The 26,285-nt window shown below is 53.6% G+C and overlaps 1 protein-coding gene across 10 annotated transcripts in view; it reads left to right on the top strand.

Annotated features, from left to right (window-relative positions):
* Positions 1-26,285, top strand: part of NCOR2 (nuclear receptor corepressor 2) — a 163,179-nt gene that overhangs the window by 53,645 nt on the left and 83,249 nt on the right. For all 10 annotated transcript variants that reach the window (XM_042828582.1, XM_042828584.1, XM_042828580.1 and 7 more), the window contains exons 3-6: positions 2,974-3,101; positions 9,152-9,332; positions 22,382-22,561; positions 25,724-25,837. In XM_042828582.1, coding sequence (XP_042684516.1) covers positions 2,974-3,101; positions 9,152-9,332; positions 22,382-22,561; positions 25,724-25,837 — 603 coding nt within the window. The remainder of the gene's footprint in view (positions 1-2,973; positions 3,102-9,151; positions 9,333-22,381; positions 22,562-25,723; positions 25,838-26,285) is intronic.

Raw genomic sequence — 26,285 nt, 5'->3', positions numbered from 1 at the left:
GCACTCTGTGTCTGTCCGGTCCAGGTGATGCTGCTGTTCTTGCAGGCTCAGCCCAGCCAGCTGCTCCATGTGCTGCAGGGCTGGGAGCTGCACAGAGCCTGCTGCAGTGAGCGTGCCCTGGGCAGGTTTCTGGCTGTAAGGGAGTGAATCCAGCCGCACCGTAGAGGCCAGGAGGTTGCAGCAGCTTCTTCTGACATTGCCTGGGATGATGTAGGCTGCCCTTGGCTCCAGCTGGATGCTAAATTGCTGTGTGGGCTATGCTGTGGGCTCAGACCTCACTGTGAGGTGCTGCTGGTGCTGGTCGCCGTGCTGTCCCTGTGCTCTGTGCCGCACAGCCCCGTGCTGCTCTGTGTCCTTGGGGAAAGGTGCTGCCCCTCCGCATCACAAGCTGAGCCCTGAGCAGCTCTCTCCTGGGTTTCTTCAAGGTGATTTGTTCCAGTACTGCTGCAGGTGCACGGTTTGAAAGTGGATAATGTAGATTTTCCTTGTCTTTTTTCTAGTTTTACGTAGCTGGCTTTACGCGAAGCTTTGGAGATACGGCTTACTGCTTTTCATGCGTCTGTTCCTTGCACACAAGATGGATTGGCCTGGGCCAGGGCAGCGCTCCAGCACGGCGCAGTGCCAGGTGCTGTGTGAAGGACGAAGAGCAGTGTGTTTCTGGGCCTGGAGGCACAGACAGCTCGACCTTTTTGCTGCATTTCGGTGTCACGCTGCTCCCAGCAGGGATCCAACCTTCTCCTCCTGCCTGGTGGCTCCTGTAGATTTCCAGGTCTGCTCCTGTGTCCCAGCAGGTCTCCAAAACACCGCTGAGCAACACTGAGGTCTTTTCTGGAGGCAGCCTGTAAACCTTTCTGGTGTTTGTGTCTGAAAAACACGCCCCTAGCTCACAGTGTAGCATACTGCAGTAACTTTCTGAGCAATTCATCCACCTATGTCCTGCCAGGTGTCCCCTGGTTCCTTTGACGGTTCATCACAGGACACAGAAACCTGTCAGTTTTGATTCCTGTCACTCATTTTTCAGGTTATGTTTTCTACAACTAAAACTGAGCGGCGATATGAGCGGAGCAGTCAGACAGCGGTGCCCTGAGTGGGGATGCAGTCCTGGCCCCAAGGTCGAGCCTCACCTGCTGCTTCTGGCTGTGCCAGGAAACTCTGAGCTCCAGGAGCTGTTTTTTGGAGGGTGTTGGAGGAGAAGGCAAGGCTTGTATGGGCAAGGGGAGAGGGAAGACAGGGCTGTTGGGACATGCAGGAGCCCTTTTTTCCTTTTTTCCTCTCAAGGGCACAGCCTTCCAGTCTCCCGGACAGGTAATTCTCGTTTGTACACCCACAGCAGGTGAGTGCCCTGGCTGTAGGCCTGCTGGTGTGCCTTCCCAGCTGGCACGAGTGCATTTTGTACACTGATGGCAGGCGCTGTATTGCTCAGGGTTTGGTTTTGTTTAAAAAGACAGGACGAGTGTGAATAGGAGAAGCATGTTGTAGGCAGCAGCTCTGCCTGGCCAGGCCATGAGGTCGCATTCCCTTGGTGCCTGTGCTTCTCCTGTTGGTGTGGCATCATGGTATGCTCTGACCCACGGTCCCACAGGGCTCCACGTGTGGGGCCTTCTGCTCCTGGCCTGCGTGTACGGCAGGGCTAGAATGTCCCTGCTAGATGAGTAGACGGAGCCTTCCCCAAAGCTGCCCCAGAGGTGCCAGGGGCTGCAGGGGCCCTAGGTTCCTGAGTTTGCTTTCCTTGCTTCCTGCCCTTTCCCGTGATCTGTCAGAGCAGAAGGGCAGCGGCAGCACACAGCTGCTACACGTTGGGAAAAGATGAACCTGATCCCCAGCTTTCATCTCCTGATGCGCCTTACAGAACCACCATTCCCCTTCCTCCTCCATGTGTGTTTGACCTTTGCAGCTCCTGTGAGAGAGGGGCAGGACTGGGGCAGAGGTCTGGTTTTGTTGGCTTCCCTGTACTGAGTGCTGAGAACTGGTTTTTCTCCCTGGATTTCCACAAAGGGAAGGTGCAGGTTGGTGCAGCATCAGCCCCAAAATCTGCTCTGTGCCTGCCCCTCCCCGTGCTGAGGCTCTTTGCTGGGCACTGGGGTTTATCAGCCCTGGTTACATCTGATCAAATAACACCCGTGCAGCTGTTCAGGCTGAGAGGTTTTCCCCTCCCAACTGCAAGTACTTGGCATTATATTTGGTGGGTGGTGGTTGGCTTTGGTTTTTTTTGTTGCTGTTGTTTTTGACCCTGACATTTCTTTTTCTTTGTGAGCAGTCCGAGCTTTTGTTTGGTGTTGTTCTGAGTGAGGGCTGTTTGAAATAGACTCCCAGGTGGGATTGGCTCTAATGTAAATAAGCGTCGGTGTTACCACGGATATTCTGTGGCAGGGCTTTGTGTGCCACTGCTGAAGGTCTCAGTTAATTAGATGATTAGTCTTCTTTTCTGGTCAAGTATCTATCTGCAAATAAAAAAAGAGCGATTGAAACATAGGTGCTGAAATGCTGTTGCTGGAATCGGTCTGTGGCACAGAGCAGGAGGGCTTCTTATTTAATTAAAATCGGGAACATACTGTTCTGTACTCTCCAAGGGTCAAGGAACAAAAGGGACGTGCACATAATAAGTAGCATACTATCCTTCTGAGCCCCTTCAGCTGTGCCCAGGGGAGCGGTGTTTAAAGGAACAACGTTTTTGATCCTTCCTCTCTTCTTCATTTCTCTCTGTATGTCACAGTGTGGGTTACTGAAGCTGAAAGCATCCTGTGACGTTTCATGTTCTCTCACCTGGCTCTGAAGCCATCACCAGTCCAGCGTGGGTGCCAGAAGCCCGTGTGCCCCACGAGCAGCCTGGGCCAGGGGGCCGTGCTCCTGCAGGGCTGGGGGGAAGCACTCAGCTCCAGAGGAAGAGCGTTGGCACAGTCTGCTCTGAGCTGTTGGGCTCGCTGCGTTCCTGAAAGCTGCCATCAGCCTAACGAGCTGTGTGTGTTTCCACAGGACGTCGCACTGCTGGAGTACCAGCACCATTCCAGGGACTACGCTTCGCACCTCCCGCCCGGGTCCATCATGCAGCCGCAGCGGAGGAGGCCGTCCCTGCTCTCCGAGTTCCAGCCGGGCAATGAAAGGTACCTCGGGCTGCTCCTGGGGCTGGGGGGCTCCCAGCTACGGCAGCGAGTGTTCGCACAGCGCTGGGGTGTGCGGTGGAGCTCTGCACAGCCTGCGCTGCGTGATGCTGGGTATTGCTACCGATTGTACCTTAGCTAATGCAAGCAACACCTTCTGGTTTCTTCTCTTGTGCTGTCACACGTTTCACAGATGTGCTAAAAATCAAGCACACCCCTCTATTTATGAAGCTGCATTGCTGGTTTAGGCGAGTGACTGTGCTGATGGGAGGAGTGCAAATAGCTCACTGCCACTATTCTTCCCCACTTCCTCTCGGGTTGCTCTTCCTCTCCACTCTCTCTGTTATTGTTTCTCTTTCTGTGCTGCTCTCATGACTTTCCCCGAGGTGCTGTGCTTTCTCTCTCTGCCCTTGTGGCTCTCCTGGTGTCACCAGTGATGATTTCAGTTGCCTCTTGCCTGAGGCTGCCGTGTTCGGGTGCCGCTCAGATGGGTGCTGTGGGGCTGCAGCTGCATGACCCGCAAGAGCTGCTCTGTTGTAAAGGCCGTCGCTGTGGCTCTGTTTCATCACAAAATGCTGCTCTCTCACAGTTTCTCTTCTGCATTTGATGCTTTAGTGGTTCTGAAAAAAAAAAAAGAAAATTGCCTGGAAGTGAAATAACCTTGCAGCAGTAGATGTATGCAAAGTGGGTCTTTTTGATGCTTGTTCCTTAGGCTAAGAATACAAGTAGTGCAGAGTCACTGAGCCGCTGCTTGTGGCCAGCCAGAAATGAGTCTGCTTCTCTGAAACTGTAATTGTTAGGGGAGAGGAGAAAGAGCTCACGGTGGTGGTTGCTGAAGGGCACAGAGCAACTGGAGCCCTGGGTATTTGGCTAGAAATGCAGCCAGCACTCTGTGTCTGGTTGGGTGGATTCAGCTTGGTGCTCAGCAGAAAGAAAAAAAAAAAAAAGCAGCCCTGTGGTAACCTGGGGACAAAATACAACTTCTAAAGCTCTGCCCTCCTGGATGAGCTCTGCTGGCTTTGCCCAGCCCAAATCTCCGAAGTTACTTTTGAGCTGACAATCAAATGAATGAGGTTAAATGAATAGAACTCCAGGACTCAAACTAAGTGGAGTTGGGGTTGGGGAGGTGCTCATCCCAGCTCCAGTTTCTCTGTATCTTTAAGTGCTCCATGTTAGAAGGTCTCCCACAGACTTTGCTTTTCTGTCATTGTGGCATGAGGACCTGCCCCAAACCAGAGCCTGCTGTGCTGTAAATGGGCTCTTTGGGTGTGTAGTTGCTCACTCGAGAGCTACAAGGCCCTGCAGCTCCCGGAGCAGGTCAGGTTGAGAATTGGCATTCAACCCCCAAACCCAGTGCTGATTCTGGCCCAGGGAGAGAGTGGAAGCAGCTGAGTCCCCTTGACAGACTGATGCCAGGAGCATCTGTAAGCACTTTGGCTCTGTTCCTGCACTGGGGCTGCTGGGTTTGAGCTGAGGCAGCTGGCTCTCAGCACAAGGGCTGGAGGAGGGAGCAATGGCAAACAAATAATGTCTGCAGAGGGGCCCGGGGCGTGCTGTCTGCAAGCAGGAGTCTCATCCCACCCCAGCGCTGCAGTCCCTGCCTGGCACCAGCTGGTGGGTGTCAGGTTATGGATTTCCAGACTGCTTTTCTGCTTCCCTCCTTGAAGCAAGTGTGAACCGGGGGGAACCCTTCCAACCTGCTGGAAGAAATGGGACTGAGGTGGTCCCAGGTTTGGGTGCATCCCAAGTGGATCGGCTTTGAGCCATCACCACCCCGCAGTGGATGGGCAGAACTCCATCTGTAGCAATTCTGGCTTGAGAGAAGGAAGGAAAACTTGAAGCATTCCGAACATGTTGCTATACGGAAAGTTGGCCCCGCGTTTCCCTGCAGGGACATGCTGCTTGCTTTGATGGCTCTTTGGTAGCAGGCTTTTTCTTGGAAGGACCCGCGGACTTCCCCTCAGCTTGTTCAGCCGGCGCTGCCAGCAGGGCTGCAGGAGCGAGGAGAAGTGCTTCAGGGTCTGCTGTTGGTACACATCGTACTGGCAACGCCTGCAGGGAATGTGCTGGCAGGATGACAAGGAGTAGGGTTTTTCTCTTCTGCTTGTATCTGCAAAGGAAATGAGAAGAACTGAGGTGAGCACTAAATGGCAGGTGCCGGTGGGTGAGGGAGCTGACAGATCCAAGAACCAGACTCCTCTGGAGCAAAATTCCATATTAAAGCAGGAATGCTGGGGTGGATGATGGCTTCACCAGCAGATGTGGCTGTAAATAAGCGATATGCATATTAACACAGATATTCTGCCTTTATCCAGAACAAGATGAGTCACTGTTTTCAGAGGAGATTGCCTTACCAGTTCATGAGACCGTGCCCTTTATTCGGAGCTGTGCTGCTTAGCAGTCGTAAGCACTTTGCAGAGTTTCCCAGCGTTCCTCTGAAGTGTGGTATTTTGGATACGCTCAGCAGCTGCCATGTCTCTGCAGCCATCCGAGATAGCCGTGTGCAGTACAGCATGAGAGCAGGCCTAATTACTGCGCTCGTTGGACGTGATTAATCCTCTGGCTGTGGAGCACAGGGAGCTGTGGGAGCCCAGCGCGGGGCCGCTGGAAATAATGGGCACTTCTCAGCCCTCATCTGTGTCGGGCCAAATGGCACCAACTGTTCCAGAGCGAGCTGTGCGACCGAGCGCCTCTTATTTATGGTCTTTAATTGAAGTTTCCCTCCTTAAAGGTGACCCTTTTCTCAGCAGTGAGGCTGAAATCCCCTGTGACTGCAGAGCTTCGTGTCTTTTCCCACTCAAAATGGCGATGCAGGAGGTGGATTATTTGTTTTTTTGTCCACCTTAAATGAACGTGGGAAAATATGGGCTGCAGAGGGCAGCTCTGGTGTGTGGGCACACAGTCTGTGGCCTGAGCACCCGCTGCTCCGTGGATGAGCGAGGAGATGTGGAGGCAGCAGGTGGAACAGGTCAGTGTGCCCCGTGGAGCACCTGGGCTCTGCGTTGCTGCTGATGGAGGGATAACAGCGAATGGAGCAACTTTCCCACGCCTGATTCTGGACTGGAGTTCCATTAGGAGGGCAGGTGATCTCATGATGCTTGCAGCAGCCTGGCCAGCACGGGCTGTCCCTGGAGACATTGAGTCAGGGAGTACTCCAGCAACCCAGTGCTGCCAGGAGGATTCTCCAGCGAGGCTCTGGGTTTGGAGAGCAAGGTCAGGAGCTCGTGGAGATGCTGGGACCTGCTGGCACAGCCCTGCTGCTGGAGGATGAGGGCACCCAGCTGCTCCACCCCGACAGACGGGCTGCTCACTCCCCCTCCAACTGTGTAAAGAGGGAATGTATGGGCTGGCCCAGCCTGTGTTTTTTAGCTGCCCTGGTGGCAGTTTGCTCTCACAAGCCCTCTGGATTCTCTCTTTAACAGGTCTCAATTTGCCCAGTCTCCTGCTCTGAATAGCATTGGCCGTAAAGAGGTTGCTGAAACCTATTGCAAATCTTAGCACTGACTATAAAAAATTCACATCAGCGCTGGTGGTTTTCTGTGGTACTCACTCATTTTCTTGTCTGTCTATACCTGTGAGGGCTGGAGATGTATATATATTTACTTATGTTTGGAGACCATTTCCTACTCATCTCGTTCCGGATAAAGGCAGAATATCCATGTTAACATGCATGGCCAGCATCTCAGCCAGAGGAAATAAACAGCTGCAGTAAGGCTGTCACTTACCTCGCTTCTCGTTCCAGCAGTCGGCACGGGCCAGCTCCCCACCTGCCCGTGTTTGTCCCCATGGTATGGGGAGCAGTATTTGTGAGCAGAAGCAAAGCTCCAAGTGTCTTCTTGCTGGGAAGGTGCCCTCCTTGTTTGAGGACAGGAGTGATCCTCAGTTGGGCTGGGGGCTGGGAGGTTCCTTTTTGACCTCAGGTGGAGTTTGTACTTGCCCATTTCTCTCTGATTTCGCTTCTGCAGAGTTAGGAAGATAAAGGTAAGATCCAGGTAGATCTCATCAAGGCTGCTCCTGCAAACTCCTTGAGGGCAGTTCGGGGCGTCTGGTTGGTGCCTCCCTCCTAGGAGATGAACGCTCTCAGCTTCCCTTGTACCCAGTGACCAGCCAGCTCTTTTTAGCCCTATTTGTGCTCAGGTGGTTCAGATTTGGGTACGATGTAGCAGGCAAGGTTGTACCAGGTCTCAATGCTCAGCAAGTGCAGGAGCTTCCAGCCATGTGTACTGCTGGGGAAAGGGCTGTGGTGTGTGAGGAATGCAGCTGGCAGTGTGCAATTAATGGTGTAGCTCAGCAGTAAACCAAAGATCCGATCTTGGGTCATCTCGGTCTTCTGGCCTCAGACCTGCTCCCCCCCTCCTTGGCTATGTGCAGTGCTGTGCTCATGACAGGGACTCCAGGGGGTTTCCCATGTCATTGAGTAACACCTTTACCCTTCAGCAAAGTAGGAATCTCTGGAATAAAGCAGCCAGATGGGAACTGCTTGGAAAGTGCAGCGAAAGCCCACGCTCGGTGTAACGGGAGGGTTTGCAGACACTGCTCCTCCCGCGCCGATAGCAACGTCGTGGCAATATTAAAGGCTGTTGTGAGGAGCTGAGTGCAGGTGTGTGTGCAGGGGGGAGGTGTGAGGGCTGTGAGCAGAGCGCTGCTGTTGGCGTGGGGCGGTGCTGGGCAGAGTCATCCCGGGAGCGGCTGGAAATTCCAGGGCACGGAGTCAATGGCAGTTCCCGTGGATGTGGAAATGGAAATAGACATAGAATAGCACCCTGTAGCATCGCAGCTGCTTTCCCCAGCGTGGCCCCTGCCTCTCCGTAAGGAACTGCCTCAGCAGAGCTGCGTGCCGCTCTTACGTTACACACGGCGCTTTCTGAGCGTGGTCCTCACAACCACAGCACTCTGCAGCAATTAGCAGCTTCTGGGTAACGCAGCCTTTAAAAAAAAAAAAAGGAAGAAGTGAGAATAAACACATCAGATTTTTAATTGCTGTGCTACGGAAAGCCTTGGGTGTTGGAATATTTTAACACCTGCCCAGCTCAACAGTTGCCGATTGTGGCTGGGTTTCTGGACAGGCTGCTGGGAAGTGCATGCAGTGCCTGGGCTGCTGTGCATGGCTCAGTGCAAAGTGTGTGTGGGTGAGCTGTGCTTCGGGGCCACACCAAAGGGCTGTCCTGCTCGAACGGCTCGCTGCCCTGGCCTGTGTGTTTTGGGTCTGGTGCTGAGGTTTAAATCAAAAACATGAAAATACAGAAGAGAAAAAAAAAAAGGGGGGGGGGGGAGGAGGGTGAGGGAGAAGCTGTGGCTCACTTGCACAGAGCTGGGCTTGGGTCATGCTGCGGGGAAGGTGATTTCCACCCAGCACTTCCCTCCCTTGGATGCAGTCCAGGGCTGTTAGAGCTGCTGGAAGGGCTCCCGTTGCCTTCAGAGGGCTCTGGGCCCGTCCCTTCCTGCTGTGCTTCCAGAAGCTGAGTTAGCAAGGTGAGCATGGCCATCAGCAGCCGCAGGTTGGAGGGGCACACTGCACAGCCCCCTGTCCTTGTGTGCTGCACTGTGCTGCCTAGCTCAAGAGAACTCAAACAATCTTACTTAAAAGAAAAAAAAAAAAAAAAAAAAAGCCGTGTTTTTTCCTAGTTTTGAATCTCTTGTGTTTTGTTGTAATTTTTAAGAGACACATCTGCCTGAAGTGTTAAAAACACCTTTGGAGCTGCTGCAACAAAGCTGATCTTTGGGCATAGTAAAAGATTGAGTGTGTTTTTGTAGGAACCTTTTACAATTCCCAGAGTAGATTCCTGCTAGGAAAAATAGAGCTGCAAAAAATTTTATACTTGCTTAAAGAAAGCAAAGCCAATTTCCAGGTATTACCAACTGCTACGAATGTAACAGGTGAAGAGATCTCAGGCTAGTGTACAAGAGAGGCAGAGTGCCCTGGGTCCTTGCAGGCTGAGATGTGCGAGCTGGAGCTGTGCTTTCTCCATAGGAGCCCAGCGTCCTGCCCGCAGTCTCGGAGCAGCAGGAGCAGAGCCAGCTTGTTCCCTAAAGTCTCCTTTCTTTGTCCGCAGATCTCAGGAGCTGCACCTGAGGACGGAGGCTCATTCCTATCTCTCTGACCTGACCAAGCCATCGGATTTGGAGTTCATCGAAACGAAGCGGCCGCGCCTGGACCTGCTGCAGGACCCGCTGCTGCGGCACTCGCCCCTCCTGAGCCAGGGCCAGCAGGCGGGCGGCGAGGAGCTGCCCAAGGTGAGCGCTGCGCCCGGCGCCCCTTTGTGCAGAGCTGCCTGTCACACAGTGTGTGGTGCCGTTGGGTGGCGTGCACTGAGATGGGGCGACTTCTTCAGAGAAAGAAAAGGGTGTAGGGTTTTCTCCTAAACTGTTCCAGTCATGGGCTTGTCTTTATGGACTTGTATTTATTGGCTGTTTGCTGCGCAAGAGCATTTGGGAAGTTCCTGTGGGCTGGGCTAGGGTTGGTTGTGTCTGGCTTTTGTGGATACTGTGCCTTAATTTGATTTTTACTTGACCTTTCTTATTTATCACATCTCCTTATTTAATACTGGTGTTTGAAGGGCTGGAATTGGCTGCTGGTGGTTCCTAATATAATCTTCCCCAGGAAAGCCTCCCTTGCCTTAGTCTCCTGGAACAGAGCAGATTGTTTACTTGCAATTACCTCCTCTGCTGCGTGATAAATATTACAAAGAACAGCCCCTTTCTTGTGTGCCTGCTCGGATTGAGCTGAGTGCTCTACTGGGATGGATAGTGCTTGACTTCAGCGTGAGCTTGGGTTTATTCCTGGTGGAGCTTGCATGAGATCCCGCTGACTGTCATGGGGGAGAGGAACATTTAACTTGAAATGGGGCAAATGAGGGCGGTTTGGGTGGATGGGGTTCCAGGAGAGGCCTGGCCAGAGCTGGAAGTTGTGAGGAGCAGCAGGGACCCTGCAGAGTGGGGGTTCTGGACACAGAATGATCCCTGTGGGTGCTGGCCCAGGTGTCTGTGGGGAAAAGAAACTGTTAGCCATGAAACCAAAGATGTTTTCTCTCCAAAGACACGAGGAAACCAGGACAGCTTTTCTGTCTGCACATTGTTTCCATCAGCAGTTCTGTTCTGCTTCTTGCCGGAAAACCACGCATTGTCTCAGCTATTTGTTTCTAATAGGCAAAGCCACTCTTGAGGCATTAGTCGCTGAGTTAGGGGCTGCATTTGCTTCTTGGTCTGTGACACATTTCCAAGAATTACATCGCATTTTATGGGGCTTAAAACATTTGTTAATGAAAGAGAGAGAGAGAAAGCTGAGATGTATACCATTCAGCAGGACAAGATTATGCTTTTAGTGGAGCCGTTTGTAATGTCGCAGTCTGGATGGAGAAAAAAATGGCTGGGGAGCACCTGAGTGGGCTGGGTTGGCTGGGTTGTTCCTGGGCAGGGCTGGCTGAGGTACTGTGTGTGCTGCTCCTCCTGATGGCTTTACAGATTGTGGCAAGTCCTGGTAACAGACTGTGGAGCTTTTCCCATTAACACTCTCAGGAAAGAAGTGGATCTTGTATGGTTTTTATCCATTTTTCTCAAGCAGGGGATTGAGCTGGGGCCCCTGTGCCCCGTTCTGGATCACAGCAGCCTCACTTCAAGTGAAGATTAGTAAGCAATGCAAAGGCAGCAGCTCTTACTAGCTCAGCTCTTTGTGGCTACAGAAAGCAGATGTGTTGGGGAAGCGTTTCTTACAAAAGCAGCAGCTTTACAGCCATGTCTGCCAGCAAAAGATTACCTTTTTATATGAACCTCATATTGCTCATACCCTTGATCAATTCTCTTCAGGCTGGGAAGCAGAAGGCTGTTTTCCTACCTGTTTTCTCCACTCAAGCATCTCTCCCCCACGCAGCGTGGCTGTCACATTGCTGCAGGGCACAGAGTGTGCAGCTCCTACTGCTGGCTGGGCTCGGGAGAGCTCAGGGGACAAAACATCCTGGTGCCCTCCATCCAGGCTAACAGTGCCTCTGAGAAGGTGCTCCCCTGAGCTGGCCAAGAACAGCAGGCAGAACTGAAGTGGGCCTACTTTCCTATCATTGTGATGTGTGTGTGGGACCCGCTGGAGGAGCGGCCGTGATGGGGATTTGCCAAGCATGCTTGTAGTGGAGGTGCTGGAGCTCCTTCCCAGGGCCCTTGGTGGGTTTGGTGTCGGATGGGGAAAGCCGTGGTCCTTCAGCAGGTCAGAGCAGCACAGCAGGCCTGTCATGTGTCTGTGTGATCCCTGGCCACCCAGCACCTGCTGCAGAGCTGGACCTCGGTCCTGCTACCCCCCTTTCCCTTCCAGCTATTCTTATTCCCCTTGTGCTTCCACTTGGTCTTCCCACTTCTGAGAACTGCTTTTCCACCACATATGTGGTTTGCTACTCTCCCTATAGGATGTGAGTCAGTCGTGATCTGCATTTAGTCCCGTTGCAGGGGCTGGCTGCTGCAGTCCAGCCCATTGCTCCAGTGGGATGGTGCTGCAGGAGCCCCACAACCCTGCTGTGGGGCCGGGGCAGGCTCAGGAAACCTGAACCTCACTGCCATCTGCCCCAGCAAGCCGCTGGCCACCGGTAAGTCTCTTCCCCTTTCTGTGTCTGAGATTTCCCCGTCGGTAACAGGGACAATGCCACTTCCCTCTTTTGTAAAGGAGTTAACAGCGTGAGTGCTTGGACTCTGCTTTGCATTGTTGAAGGGTTTTAATTTCTTCCCTTTCTGGGTGAATGTTTTTGTGCTGTGAACGAAAAGCTGGGATCTGAAAGGAGAAGGTGGGACTCTGGGGAAAGGCAGCGCTAAGGCCAGGAAATATATGCAGCAAAGCAGAAATTAGGGCAAAGGGCACTATGCTTTGATGCACATTAATGCAGCTTTAAAAGCCATTAATTGAAAAAGGATGAATTAACACGTTTAAAATGCATTTTTAATGATGCATTGAAGCCAGCACCACGCATGCCAAATTTCACACCAGCTGCCTGTTCCAGAGCCCGATGTACACCAAACTCCTGGAGAACAGGCAGGGAGGTGAGAGGGCTCCTGGGCAGCCCTGAGCAGCCTGGCAGCACCCCAAAGAGCTGGAGGGGCCTTGGCGAGCCCTGTCCCCGCTCCCTGCTGGTGAGGGGTGGCCTGGGGACGGGGCATCATCAGCTGGGATCCTATTTGTGAGCAAGGGAAGCGCCCCAATCCCAGTGCAGAGCTGGTAAATCACCAGCCTGCTCTCTCAGCTCTGTGGTTTTCTGCATGGCTTTGTTATGGGAACATCGATCTGTTGCTGGGATTAACCTCTCAGAGTTTCCAGTGGGCTGGTCTCACAGTTATTAATGAAACTGGCTGGAACTCGTGTTGACCTTGGCAGAGGCCCCAGTTGGCTACGAGGGAACTGGCAAACGCATAATCTCTAATTGAGTAATCCAGCACAGGGGGAAGGGATGAGGGGGTGGAAGCAGCAGTGCTTTGAACTCGGAGAGCCGCAGCACTCGGCAGGATGTGTGGGAGCAGCTCCCAAACCTGCTGAGCGTGGCCAGGAGTGGCACGGGGCCCCCTGGGATGGAGCTGTGCTGGGTGCCATTGCCTCCCCACACTTACGGCCATTTACCGAGTGTCTGGGTGACAGAGTGATGCCGTGAGCTCCAAGCACTTGTCCCCTGCTGTGTGCTTCCAGGGCTGATGGATGGACAGCCAGCAGCAGCACATGGAGCAGCAAAGGATCCCACTGCAATGCGTTCAGTTTGTCCCCCCCCTCACCCCTACCACGCTGTTGCTCACGCTGTCAACTGATACAAATCCAACTGTGGGAAGGATCCCATGGAGTGGGGGAGGACTGCGTTAGGACAGCAGTGATTCAAGGCTATTTCTGGGAAGATGAGGGAGATGTTGGCATTCTCTGTTATTCCAAACATATTTAAATGCTGAAATATTTGCATTGTTCCCGCTGTCACACTGCAAATGTTTCTGGCTGGGTTCCTTTCTGCCCTGCTTTCCCCTCGCTCCATCTCACCATTTTCCACCAGGGCAGCACGTGGCAGCCCCTGCTCGCTGTGCTGCCTCCTGCATAGCCTGGTGCTGCTCTGCTTTGAGCTGCCAGGCCGCAGGGCAGGGCGCTGCAGGCTGGGAGCTCTGACCCTGCAGCTGACAGTGTTTGATTTTCCAGTTCTGATGGCTGGAGAACCAAAGCCAGCAGTGTGCTTGCAGCAGGGCAGTGCTGCACAGCTCCATGGCGGTTATCCTTTTCTGTCTTTGAAGTGTTTGTACATCTGTTACAGAGTGAAATGCTTTTGAAGCCCATTCTTTCTTGAACAGCACGGATTGCTATGTGCTCTGCTGTTATTTCCTGGAAAGGAGAGGCAGGGTTTCTGTGCTGCGCAGCTCTGATTTGGGATCCTTCACTTGTGGCCCACTGGCAGGGAGTTGGGTGCTGTTAGACCTGGAGCAATGCTGCAGGATGGGGTGTGCAGTGCTTCCCTTTTCTGTGTGTTCTGCCCAGTGTGTGCAGACAGCAAGGTGACAGAAGCTTACTGCCAGCTCACCAGCACTGCAGCTATTGCAGAACATCCTGGGCTCCCTCTGTCCCCCTCACTGGGGGTCCAGCATGGGGCGACGGGTTCGAAAGGTGCCCGGGGCAGCCTTCATGAGTGTACAACACAGCACATCTGTGCTGCTGTACTTTTCCATCGTTATGAAATGCTGTAAATCCACAGCAGTGACTCATGCACCAAAAGCCACGAGTTGTGACACCGATCAGCTGAGTGCTGTGTGTGAGGAGGAGGGCACGCTCATCCTCGCGCCGTGTCGGCACTGCGCAGTGTTGTCGATGGGGCTGGGGGTGTGGGAGCGACTCTGGGGCTGGGTTTGGCAGGGAAGCTGCTGCTTTCGGCTGTGGTGTGGGAGCTGTCATAGCACTAAATGTGGCAGCAGCCATCGCTGGAACTCGGGGAGCTTTACCTCCTTGCATTGCAGAGCCTCATCTCCCAACAGCATCCTCAGCACCAAGTGGGTGCCAAGGGGCCCTGTTGCGGTCACTCTCTGAAAACCTCCCCTCTTTCTCTACCCAAACCCGCTGTTTAAATGCAACATTTCCTTGGCTGTGTTTGAGGCAGAGCACATCAGAGGTTTCTGGCTCACTGCATGACAAAGCGGGCTGCAGCTCCGTGCTGATGGACACTTGCGTGCAGCAGGAATGCTGGCTGCACGCAGAGGGGTTGTTCTAGGACAAGCTGACAGGCCCTTGGCTTGTTCTGCTGCTCTCAAAAAATGGAATTCTAATTCTTGGCACCTCCCTCCTAGAGGATAAAGAGTGGGAATGCAGTGGAGTCTGTTCTCTCTGCCCTTGGAAGCGTGCTGTTACCCACAGTGAGCTGGTGTGGGGCAGGACACTGTGCTCCATCCTCCTTCGGGATCTGGTGAGGGTATGGCAGAAATTAACACAGGAAATGCCCCAGGGCATCTCCTTTATTGCATTAGTATCTTCTTTGGTCAGTGTTGCCTGAGCATCCTCCGCCTACGTGAGCATGCAGCCCCACTTCTGTGAGCCTGCATGCTGGTGGGGGCTGCCATCTGCTGTCTGGGCTTCCTGGGGTGGCATTCCCAGCACAGCCCGAGAAAGAGCCTGGGCAGAGCAGCCGTGCCACAGGGTTACGGAGCAGGGCGAGCACAGGCTTTGATTTCAGCCTGTTTTTCAGGTCTGTGCTGTTTTATCTCCTGCCAGCCATCCGGGTGTGCCGTGGGGCACACAGCCCCCAGCAGCACGGCCAGCAGAGGTGCGTGCAGGGCTCTGAGCCTTTCTGACACCAAAAGCTACAGGAGACTATGCAGGTTTGTGTATGTAAATGTATTGTGTATTCTGATAATGGCTTTCAGTATATTTGGAAGGGGGTATATAGATTATACATACATAAATGTTTTGTGCATATATGCTTTCCACAGTTTAATTGAAAGACCTGCATTTTTATGTATATAATATATGCATACACACATATATGCCACCATACACTTGTAAGCTGTGTTTTCAAAGGCTTCTTACAGCTGTGCTATCAGTGATCCAGGCAAAGAAAGGCTCACAGTCACGAGCGAAGCTAAATATTGATTTGATCTGATCTGGGTGCACTTGGAGACACCACCAGTGTGCATGAATACAGCATAATCTCTGATTGGAGTGGGGAAATTTCATCATGAAGCCCCAAAAGGGAGGTTTGTTATTGCTTTCTTCCAAATGCCTGAATTTTATTAGCTTCAGTCATTCTTGGCAGGGCGGTGGAATGGGATTTTATAGTTAGCAAAGGAAAAGTAAACACAGTAATCATTTCATAGGCCTGTGCCTGCCAAACCAAGATGGAAATTCCAGCCTTGGTGGGAAGCTGGTGCTTTGCTAACAGATAATAACAAATTCACTGTGGGCTCATTCTTGCTATGGGAGCTGAGATATTGGGTTTTTTCTTTAACGTCCTGGCCTGGAAGGGCAGAGGTGCTTCGTGCTGTTCTGCAGACTGGGCCTAGGCTGGGGCTTGCAGTTTGGGCAGCTTGTGCAGCAGCTGCAGCTGGAAAAGGTTCTGCTCCCACGTCCTCCAGGGCGGTTTGGTCCCACATTTGTTCTTCTTCTGGTTGGTCTTTCTGTGATCACAGTCTTCTGATGCTCGAGACCTGGTGGTTGTTAAACCCTGAGACCATCTTTACCTGCAAAAAAAATATTCCTCCAAATACATCCAGAAGCGTCTTTGACAGGTTTTCTTTGCACATTTTTCTGGGCACATCGAGCTCGTGGGGCTGGCACAGCACCCAAGCACGCTTCCCCAGCCTTTCTGCCCCGCTGCCGGTGTCATCCTGGGGGGGCCACGGTTCTGCAGCCCCAGCCGTGCTCAGCTGCGGCCTGCCGATGGAAAGCAGGCAGGAAATGGCTGCTCAGACAAGCAGGCGGTGTCAAGGCAGCCCTTCCACGTGTCAGCACAATTATTAGAACAATCTGGCACCGGGCGCAGCCAGCGAGCGGCCGTGATGGATAGGGCAGCTGCTGGGGACGTGCGGAGCCGGGCTGGCAGTGCTGCAGCTCCAAATGCAGCACTGGGGAGCCGTGAGGACACTCAAAGCTCCATTAAACGGCCCTGAGAAGCTGTGTGAAGGGAAGGGCTTTTTCTCTCCCTCAGGCTATTTTCACGATAGTTACCTCTTTTTCTGTTCCAAAAGGGTCCAAGTGACTGTGAGCCCGTTTCACACCTACACAAGTTTCCCAGCACAGCCACCTCTGAATGGAAGCCGGCCCAGCTTGGATTCCTGATCAGAAAGTTCCTTGTTTTTTCACTTGTTGTCTCAGCTGGGGAAGGTTGCAGGTCATGTCCGCACAGTGACCCATATCTGTGCCCAGGCTGTTGAGTTTGTGTGTGTTTGAGTCTTAAAAGCATGCATGCGTGTGTGTGCTCCACACTGTTCTGATGGGAGTGACAAGGTCTTGCTTTTGAGATGGAACCAGATTTAGGGGGAAACAGAGTCTTGGAGTATTGCCATTAAGTCAAATTTTCTTGCAGTGTTGGAACTGCTGATTTTTACAGATCAGGGGTGCAGGCTCCGCTTGCCACTTGGTGAATGAGTGGTAGATCAGAAATCCCTGGCGTGTGGTGGGAGAGTATCCATTAAACAATCCCTTTCCCTGCAAGGAAAGGCAGTGCAGTGGTGGTGAGAGGAGCTCGGCACAGCAGTGGGAGCAGCAGCTGCTGGTGTTCTTCAGGGAGTCCGCATGGTTTGAGGAGCAGCTGCACCCACCAGAGCAGCCCATTCCTGGATGCCTCCAGGGGCACTGGCTGCCTGGCTGGGTGCTATGGCTCCAGCAAACAGGCCGGTCCTGCAGCACGCCTCAGGTGCTGCAGTTACCATCAGAGGTCTCTCTTGAGAGTCCTTTTCCATCTTACGTAGAGTGGTTGGGTTGGAGAGGACCTTAAAGCTGACCCAGCCCCAAGCCCTGCGGTGGCCGGGTGCCCCCCAGCTCAGGCTGCCCAGGGCCCATCCGTGGCCTCGGGCACCCCCAGGGGTGGCTCCGCAGCTCCTCTGGACGACGTTTCTGTCTCCTCAGCAGCCCGGTCTCCTGCATCTGGAGTAAGGCAGCTTGGGCGGTCGTTGCACTGGGGAGAACGGAGGAAAGGAGCACGAGCCGGGCAGCCTTGGAGTATATCTCACTTGCGGTGATTAAATAGAGCTGTCTTCATTCATTCATTGCCGTCTCTCTAAATCGGATGCCCGTCAAGGCAGCTTCCCGACGGCAGCGCCGTGTGCCGCCCTGATTAACTCCCCGACAAATCCCTGCTCTGCTGCCTGAATGGACCCCGCAGGAATTTGCATGGCTGAGGAGTCCCTGCTCGCTCTCCTGCGTCCTTCCTCCTCCCCGGCAATAGGAGGAAATTTAAATGTTTCTGAAGAGCGACATTTCCATTTCAAAAGCTGTTCGCTCAAGTGCGTCTGGAGTGGGATTTCTCTCCCCCCCACTCCTCTCTGAATGGGAGCTTTAGAAGTCTCATTTCCTCTGCTTGATAACACCGGGCTGAGAAGGGCTTTTGTCTTCTCATTTCCCCTCGGTTTTTTACTTTTCAATAAGAGCTGTTTTCAGAAGCTGGCACCGTGGGTTTGCCATCCCCGGGCTGGAGGCTGCACCTGGTGGGCTCGCCGCCCTCTGATCCGGGAGCACCCCGAGCACACCGAGGAGGACGAGCAGAGCCATCGCCACGGTGCTTTGCACCCCAGCTCCTGTAGGCAGCACGGGCACGCCGAGCCTGGCCCACCATCCGGCCCCATGCTGCAGGCACGGGCTTCCAGCGTGCTGCCTGTGTGCTTTGTGGCTGGAGCTTCTGTGCCCGGTGGTCTGAGCAGTGTGTGTTTTGTTCAGTGCCTGCTGGAGGGCGGTTTAAAGAGGACGCAGTTGCCTGGCAGGAGCGATGCACAGCAATGCGCACCCGTGGTGAGTGGAGGATTGTAGTAGCAGGGAGTTTGGCAAAGCCCTTAGAAGAGCTGAGCTCTGGTGTGGCGTACAGGGCTCGAGGGTTTCTCTTAGCATCCTGAGGGCTGGTGAGGACGCAGCAGGTTTGCAGGGGGCTGTGCCAGCACCCCAAAACTGCATCAGAAGGAATGCACTTGCAGGGAATGAGGCTGACCCCGAGGGCTGCGTGCTGTGTGCGCTGTGCTGTGTGGTGGTGCGGTGAGGGTGGCTGCTGCTGCAAAAAGAAGCTGGAGGTGCATCTTCCCCTGCCTTGTCCTCCTGGTGACAGCCACACAGGGCTGTGTCACCGCCTCCCGCTTCCAAGGAAGTCTGTGGCAGGCGTTGCTGAGCGGTTCCTGTGAAGCCGGTTCTGTGGAAGCAGGGTGGCAGTGAGCCTGGCTGTGGGTGCTGGGTGTGAGTGGAGGCGGTTTCACAGCCCGCGGTGCTGCAGGAGCAGCCCAGGGCTCACACGTCCCCTCGTGCTTCCGTTCCCTGCCGTGCCGTGGTGCGCTGGGCTGCCGCTCCTTCGCCCTCACAACCTGATGTGTGCTCATCGGGCCGGGCTCTGTGTATGGAGGAGGTGGGGTGGCTCTGGGTTTCCATGGGAGTTTCCTATTGCCGCAAGGCTTCATCCACGGGACTTTTCCTGTGTGTGAGTTTGCATTGGTGCTGTATTTTGGAAAGCAAGGAGCCAAACCCCACCTTGTCCCCGGTGACTGGGTGAGCTCTGCTTCTTGAAATCATCCCCTGCATTTCTTCTTGGCATTCCTCCACTCACGCTTTGTATTCCACTCCCCTGCTGGGTGCCCGGCTCAGCCCCTCAGCTGCAGGTGTTGGCTGCTTTACTTCATCCTTCCCTCGGAGGCAGTGAGAGGTAGAGGTACAGCTGGCACAGCCTGCAGCTGGGCAGTGCCGTGGTGCTGTGCTGGTGGAGCTGCTCGGAGAAAGGGAGGCATTGGGCATTCCTTAACGAGAGGTGGATGAGCTCCTCTTTGTAACGAGGAGGTGATGGGGAACGTCCGAGTTCAGCCCAATTATTATCCACTGGCATGGAGATGCCAGGCAGCAATGGAAGGCACGGCATCCATCTGTCGGTGCAACGCCTCGTGCTTTGATCAGCCCTGGCAGAGCAAGGCTTTCCAGGTCTGCCCTGCTCCTCGCAGCCTCTCCATGCACAAGGCACACTGCTGTAATGTCCTGTGATCCTGCAGCCCGCAGGCAGTATCTGCTACGTGTCGTGCTGCAGAATGGCTTTTTTTGAGCTCAGACAAGTTTTGCAAGAGCAGATACTGTGCTTTGGTTAGTGCGTGTAACTGTAACGCCAACTGGAGAGGTTTTACACCCTCCAAAATCTGCTGGAGGGGTGGGGAGGGAAGGCCAGCATTTGTTCTTGCTTTTGCAACTCAATTGCTTCAAGCTGTTGAAACACTGGGGAAGTTTTTTGACCTACTTTCGTGAGAGCTTCAGAATCGTTGGGATATTTTCTGCCCTGGCTCGGTGGAATTCAGCTGAGTTACAGGGGAAAGGAATTTTGTACGCCTTCTCATAAAGTCATATTTATTTAAAGAGAAGAAAAAACAACAAAACATTAAAAAAAAAGAAAAAAAAGACTTTGTCTGCAGGCAGCTCCTCCTCCACTGCCCTGAATTCCCTGAGCACGTGCTGGGCTGCTGCCAGGGGAGGCCGTTCCTTCTTTGGGTCTCTGCCCCACTGTTTCCTTCAGCGCCAGCTCTCTTCCTGCAGCAGTGCCTGCCCCCCCTCGCCCACCCTTGTTATCATACAAATCACATCATAATAAGGCCAGGGATAAACAGGAACTACAGTAGCTGTTAGCCATGTATAAAAACAAATCGCATGGAAACGGTATAATTACTGAGAAAATATCAACTTGAGTAATGCAGTAATTGCTTTCTTTCCTCCAGCAGATCTATTCCAGCTCTCCTGGCTCGTGCTGGTTTCAGAGTCTTGTGACTTCACGTTAATAAGAAGAATTTTACGTTTCACACTGCGCATGTTTAGAGCGTGGGTGCGATGCTGGCTGCAGTGCTGGCATTGCTGGGGGACGTTTGGAGCAGGGAACCAGCAGCAGTGCGAGCACATCTGGCCCTGCCCATGGGATACCCTGGGTCACTCCTTGCACAGCTCTGGTTTGCACTGTGCCAGCCAGCTGTGCTGAAGCTGGGTTCCCCAGCTTTCCTCCTGCCGCCCTGAGCAGCAGAGGCTTTGTGGCAGGCAGCGAGCCCTGCATGATGGGCTCAAACTGCTGCTCTTTCCTGGCTTGTCCCAGAATCTGTGTCACTGTGCCCTGGGAGGGAGAGGTTCCCTCCTCACAGGGAGCCCCACAGTGGGACCCACGCGGTGCCACCTGCTGGGACCCAACCTGCTCCCAGAGCCCACTGCAGGGCTGGGGTGAGCCAAGCTCCTCACAGGCCTCTCCTCTGACAGCTCTGTGTTGTGGAAGAAGGGCTTCTCCTTGCCTTGTGTGAGTCCCAACTCTGCGCTTTGGGCTCCGCAATTGCATGGCTGAGATTTTTTTGCCTTCAGTTTTGTGTTTTCCTTTCTATGCTCCTTCTCCCTTCCTTTATTTGGAGAGGTGCTCGTGAAGTGACAGTGACCAGTTACTTGAGGTCTGGGGACGTGTCCTTTATTTATTGCTGTCATTGTCTCATAATGAGTGATGATGATGGGTTCTGTGCTGTAACTTGCAGTTGTTTGCCTTACTCAGCTTTGCTACAGGCTCTGCAGTGTAAAATGATACCTATTTATCAGAAGGCAGGTTTCTAAAGGGGTTATGCCAAGCAGCAGTGTAAAGATGCCCACTCTTGCGCACTGGCAGGGATGAGAGAGCACCTTTTGTTTGCTGTGCCCAGTGAGAAGCCTTTCTCTCTGTTTTTGGCAGGCAGCCTTCTGTCCTTTAGAAAAATGCACCCAGCTCCAAGCCACGGCTGCTTTCTATTCCTATTCCCTAATTTGAACTAGATTATACAAGCAGCTCATTTGTCTTTTGCTTCTTGTGGCTGCCCTGCTGGTATTGACTTAAAATGGAACAGAAGAGCCGACAGCCCACCTGTGGAAGACACTGAGCTTCACCTTTCTGCTGCAGCAGAGCAACCAGGTTTGCAATCTGAACCTGGGGAAGTAAAGCAAGACAGAATCTGCTTTGTAGGGCTCCAGCTGGAGAGCAAACAGGATTCTCTGCCATCTTGGTGTCACCGAGGGCATCGTGTCATCCTCCTGCACAGGGGCCAGCCAAGCTGGGCTGGGTGTGCAGCCTGCAGCCGTGGTCAGGAGGTGCAGAACAATGTGGGCTTTGTCCCTGTGCTGGGACTGAGGTAGTGAGGCTGCGCAAACTTCTTCACTTGTTTGCTTTCCCTGTCCCTCCCCTCGGAGCAGCTGCAGGGTGCTGTGTGCAGCCTGATTGTGGTTATGGACCCAACTGCAGCTCCTCTTCCCCACCTCCTGCCCCCCAGGGGAAAAATAATCCATCCACTCACTATGAGCAAATGAACAGGTAAACCTCTAATTGAGGTAATGGGTGGCTGCCAGCTTGGAGCATGGTGCCATGGGGCGGGTTGTGCTGGCTCCCCTTGAGCTTTGTGTTTATCAGTGCTATGTGAGCCCACCTGAGCACGCAGCTCGTGTTTGCGGGAGTTGGGCTTCTGGATAGTTGGGAGTTTGTGGGATGAAGGGTGATGAGCAGAGGAGGTGCTGTGGCTCTGGGATGCTCGTGGAGTACTGGCATGGTGCTATCAGCAGGAGTGTCACTTTGCTGGAGCAGGGGCTGAGTGCTCCTGTGTTTCCTATGAGCTGGGAGCAAAGGGAAATGAGAGCTGCCCTCTGCAGTGACCACAGAGGTTTTGCCATTCCATCTGCTCCTGTTCATCTGAGAGCTTCTTCACCTGGAATCTGCAAAAATCCATTTTCCATCAGTTCTGTTTATCTAAGCTGATCTCACCTATCCCCATGGTCTTCATCTCTGGAAGGATGTGTTTGTCACCTGCCACTCAGGTTCCCCTCGCTCTGCCAAGTTTTTAATGGGGTTGGAAGGATCCTTTTTGTGTGTGGGTTCGGTTCCATGGGGATGTGGGCTCATTGAAGGTGCCAGGAGTGGGACGTGCTGCTGCAGGGCATCCAGGAGAGTAACCCACTGCTCTCTTGGAATGCTGAAAGTCACAGCACAGGGTGCTGGTGGTGGCTGGTACCGCTTAGCCATGCAGGTTCTCTGAGGGATGTGTGTGTCTTAAAGGGCTGGGAGCGGGCCAGGGAGCTCGCAGCAGAGGCTGAGAGGATGATCCTGAGCCTCCCAGCACTGCTGACCTATAGCTTTTGTGCTCCCCAGGACCGTGGCCTGCCTGGCAAGCTGGAGCCCGTGTCTCCCGTCAGCCCCGCGCACCCCGAGGCTGAGCTGGACCTGCTGCCGGCCCGGCTGTCCAAGGAGGAGCTCATCCAGAACATGGACCGCGTGGACCGCGAGATCACCATGGTGGAGCAGCAGATCTCCAAGCTGAAGAAGAAGCAGGTGGGAGGCTGGGCTCTGCGGGGCAGCTCGTGTCTGTGCTTTTGCGCGCTGGCTGATGCCCTGTCCCTTCCCATGTATGCCCACAGGGTGGAAGTGGCCGTGCCTTTGCCACCAGGCTGGGCTGCAGCCATGTTCTTGTGATGGCGCGGGGCACGGCTGCTGTGCTGACAGCCTTGTGTGGTCTGCCTTCCCCTGTGTGAGAGCATGCCCCAGCTGAAGGATCACCTGCCTTATTGTAGCCACGTATACAATTACCATAAACCCATTAAGAGATTAATGTGACAAAACCTTGGGGGATGCCTGTGAAAAACCCACAGACTTTTACTTCCTAAAGCAAATCACTTCTGTGTCTCTCTTGCCAGTGGTTTTTCCCTTTGCTTATGGCAAATTTCCGGTCTCCTGATGGCTGCTAATCCCAAACTGCCTCCCCAGAGATGCTAGTGTAAAGAATTTCTGAATAGGGTGAATGTGTGCTCGGGCTGTCACACTGTGTGGGAAATGGGGATGAATGCAGCTCCTTGGGGATGTGCTGGGGCAGCAGGAGCAGCGGGGACCATGGTCTATGCTTTCAACTCATGTTGAGAAAGGACATGCAAATTAATAATTTCCCATTGCTGGTGATGTGAGGGGCTTCCAGGGAAGGCAGCATGCTTGGTGTGGCAGCAGCCCGTGGCCTGGTACCTGCAGGTCCTCAGGCTTATTTCAGAGATGCTGATGAGCTGCTGTTGAAGCTGACGGGAGCAGCATATGCTCCTCGCCATTAAAATCGAACTGTCTTTCCATAAGGAAATAGATTTTTATTGTTGGCTGCTTGCTTGGTTGATTTCTTCCCTCTGAACAAGTTTTACAATTCTTCCTCTCCACAAAAACGCTCTGATGAGTGGGGAAGAAGGTGAAAGTGGTTGCTGGCAGTCATCCCCTCCGCTTTTTTATTTTGGCACGTGGTAGCAAACCCATTTGGTACACCCAGTGCAAATGTCTGCACAGTGTGGCTGCTGTCTGCTACCCAGGAGAGCACGGTGCCAGGCAGGGGGTCCTGCCTGAGGTTCTGCAGGATCGCTTTGTCCGTCTGCACGTCTGAGCTGTCAGTGCTGGAGGAAAGCGAGGGAGGGGAAGTGATCAGCCTGTAACTGATCCCACTCCTCCCAGAGCAGGGGAGAGATTGTGCACAGCTGTAATTTCCTAATGCGTTTCCCCTCTGTCTTTGGGAGGCCTTCTCAGGGTAATTAAATGCACTTGTAAGGAAAGGCAGCGCAGAAAAAAAATACAACACCCCACCATCCCTCTCTGCTCAGTTGTTCCAAAAATGGCAGTGAAGGCTCTGCCCGGCGTTGCTAACAGGAGGGGTTTGGAGAAGGACGAGGCTCGAGCAAGCTGAGAAACCGTCCCCAAATCCTGCGCACCCCTGGCAGAAGGCTGCTCTGATCAGCCATCCCCTGCTCATTCATGTGCCATATGTGCTTCAGTCTTTCATTGAGTTTGTTCTCCCCCTCTTTCTGACAGGGAAAGACAATCTCTATGCATTTATTCCTGGCAGCAGTTCTGGGGATCTTAACAAGAAATAAACCGCCGGGCTTTTCTTCGCAGCGCTGCCTGCGGCTCCGTGGAGCTGAGCTCTGCTGAGGGCTGCTGGAGTACAACACTCCCACCTGGTGATGGAGGTGCAGCTGAGCCCTGCAGCCCTGCTGGGCTGGGGAGCTGAGGGGCTTCGGTGTCCTGCAGGGCTCCCCCCAGCTCTCCCACAGGCTCTTTGGAGGTAGCTTATGTAACACGTGGTGGCTGGAAGCCCTCTCCTCCCTGCTGGGTTAGGGAAGCATTGCAGTGCCCACTCTGGCTTGCCACGCTGGGTGTGTGTTTGTGCACAGCTAATGATGACGTTTTGTGTCCCTTTGTTATTGCTGCTCTGGGTTTTGGGGAGAGGAGGGGACTTCAGGTTACCACTGAGGGAGGGAGGGAGTGTGGAGCTGTCAGGTCTCATTTCCCATCCCTCTTCTCTCCCTGTAAAGGTCACAGTTCCACCCTGGCTTTTGTGGCAGACCTTTAAGAAATCCATTTTGTTCGTGTCTGAGAACCTTGACCTATTTCGCTTTGCCATTTCCCACAGCTCCCAGGGGTAGCTGCAGTGTGCTGGACCTGCTGAGGTCAGGTTTGCTGTTCCACTGGGTGCTGGTGCCCAAAGAGTGCCCGCGTCCCTAGCCTCCAGCATCTGGCCCTTTAATGACTGTGCCATGTTACACCACAGAGAGCAGTCTAATTCTCTACTGTATTTCAACTATAATTAGATTTGTATTTTTTTCTCTTAACGAGCTGCTTTTAATGAGCCTCCACTTACTGGCAAACTTTCATTTCCTGATATGCCATCAAATCCTCTTGTCTGAAATCAATTACAGCAGACCCGACCACTTTGCAGGATTTTTGTGGGTTTCCAGAACAATGCAGCCAAGTTTTGGGCATTTTTACCCAAATATTTTCTCCCAGAGGAGGGGAGGATTGACGGATGCCTCTGTGGGAATCCCTTCTGAGTGCTCAGAGCTCGTGGTTCAGGAGCAGGGTGTGATGGAGTGCCCTCAGCAACCTGAGAGCACTGTGGTGCAGCAGAATGAAGGCGCAGGGTGTGCCGGGGGGCTGGTGGTTGCTGGCAGCTTTGAGCTGTTGCTTAAGTGTTTTCTTGGACTGTATCCTACAGCCCAAGTGTTGCTCTCAGCTAGAGCGAAGCTCTGGATGAGTATTCTATGGAGACCGGTCATCCCAGGGCATCTCCTCCAGGCACAGCACCAGAAGATAAAACCTGTGATGGGGAGCAGCCTTGCTCCATCCCTTGTTCTTTGCTGCTCCCCTTGCAGGCAGCAGCTCCAAAGGCAGGCTGGAGCTGTGGTTCCCCTCTAGGGTTTCTAATAAAGCCATTATTCCCAGCCTCAAGGCCCTCCAGGAGGCCTGCTCGAGGCTGGTCCTGTTGTCCACGGTTGAGGACAGGCTGCCTAAGCTAGGACAGCATCGTGCATCTGTCGGCAGCTCTCCTCCCTCTCCCTGTCTCTAAAGCTGCCCGTGGTGGCTCCCAGTAAGCTTTCTGTATTGGTCATGGTACCGCAGAGAGTCTCGTGTGGACGGGGATGGCAGCGTTTCTCGCTGTGACTCACTCTCCTCCCCCCTTTCCTTCCACAGCAACAGTTGGAGGAAGAAGCAGCCAAACCACCAGAGCCTGAAAAACCCATCTCCCCCCCTCCTATCGAATCCAAACATCGCAGCTTGGTGCAGATCATCTACGACGAGAACAGGGTAAGTCTGGAAAAGATGGAAATTCAAATGTGTGGTTGTGCTGTGTCATCCTGGCCTGGGCTGGGAGGGTTCTGTGTGGGGCAGATGGGGATTGCCCCGGGCGAGTTCCTTGGTGAAGGCTGTGGGCAGATGTGATGGATGGAGCTCTGTCCAGAGCCGTGACGATGGAGGGCTGAGCCCTGGGGCGCTCTCTCTGCTCTGTGGATTAAGTGCCACGTGAGAACCTGCTTTTGTAGGGTTTCCTGCTGTATGTGTTAGATCGGAAGCATTGGAATCCTGCCTGTTAAACAGCTTGCTTTATCTTCTCCCCTGGAGTGAACATGGTAGAAAATTGTCTTTAATGATGGGCTTTGGCTTGGTGGGCTGCACAGGTGGAGGGGGACATCCATGCTGCTCCAATACTGGCAGCCAGCTACGAGCCCTCCTGGCTGCCCCTGGGCCGTGGGGC

Source organism: Centrocercus urophasianus, unplaced genomic scaffold (genome assembly GCF_019232065.1).
Source record: "Centrocercus urophasianus isolate 14NV4802_14NV808 unplaced genomic scaffold, USGS_Curo_1.0 seq_30, whole genome shotgun sequence".
In the NCBI taxonomy this organism is placed as follows: Eukaryota; Metazoa; Chordata; class Aves; order Galliformes; family Phasianidae; genus Centrocercus; species Centrocercus urophasianus.
The sequence above is the reverse complement of the archived record's forward strand: the minus strand, read 5'-3'. Positions and strand labels throughout refer to the sequence as shown.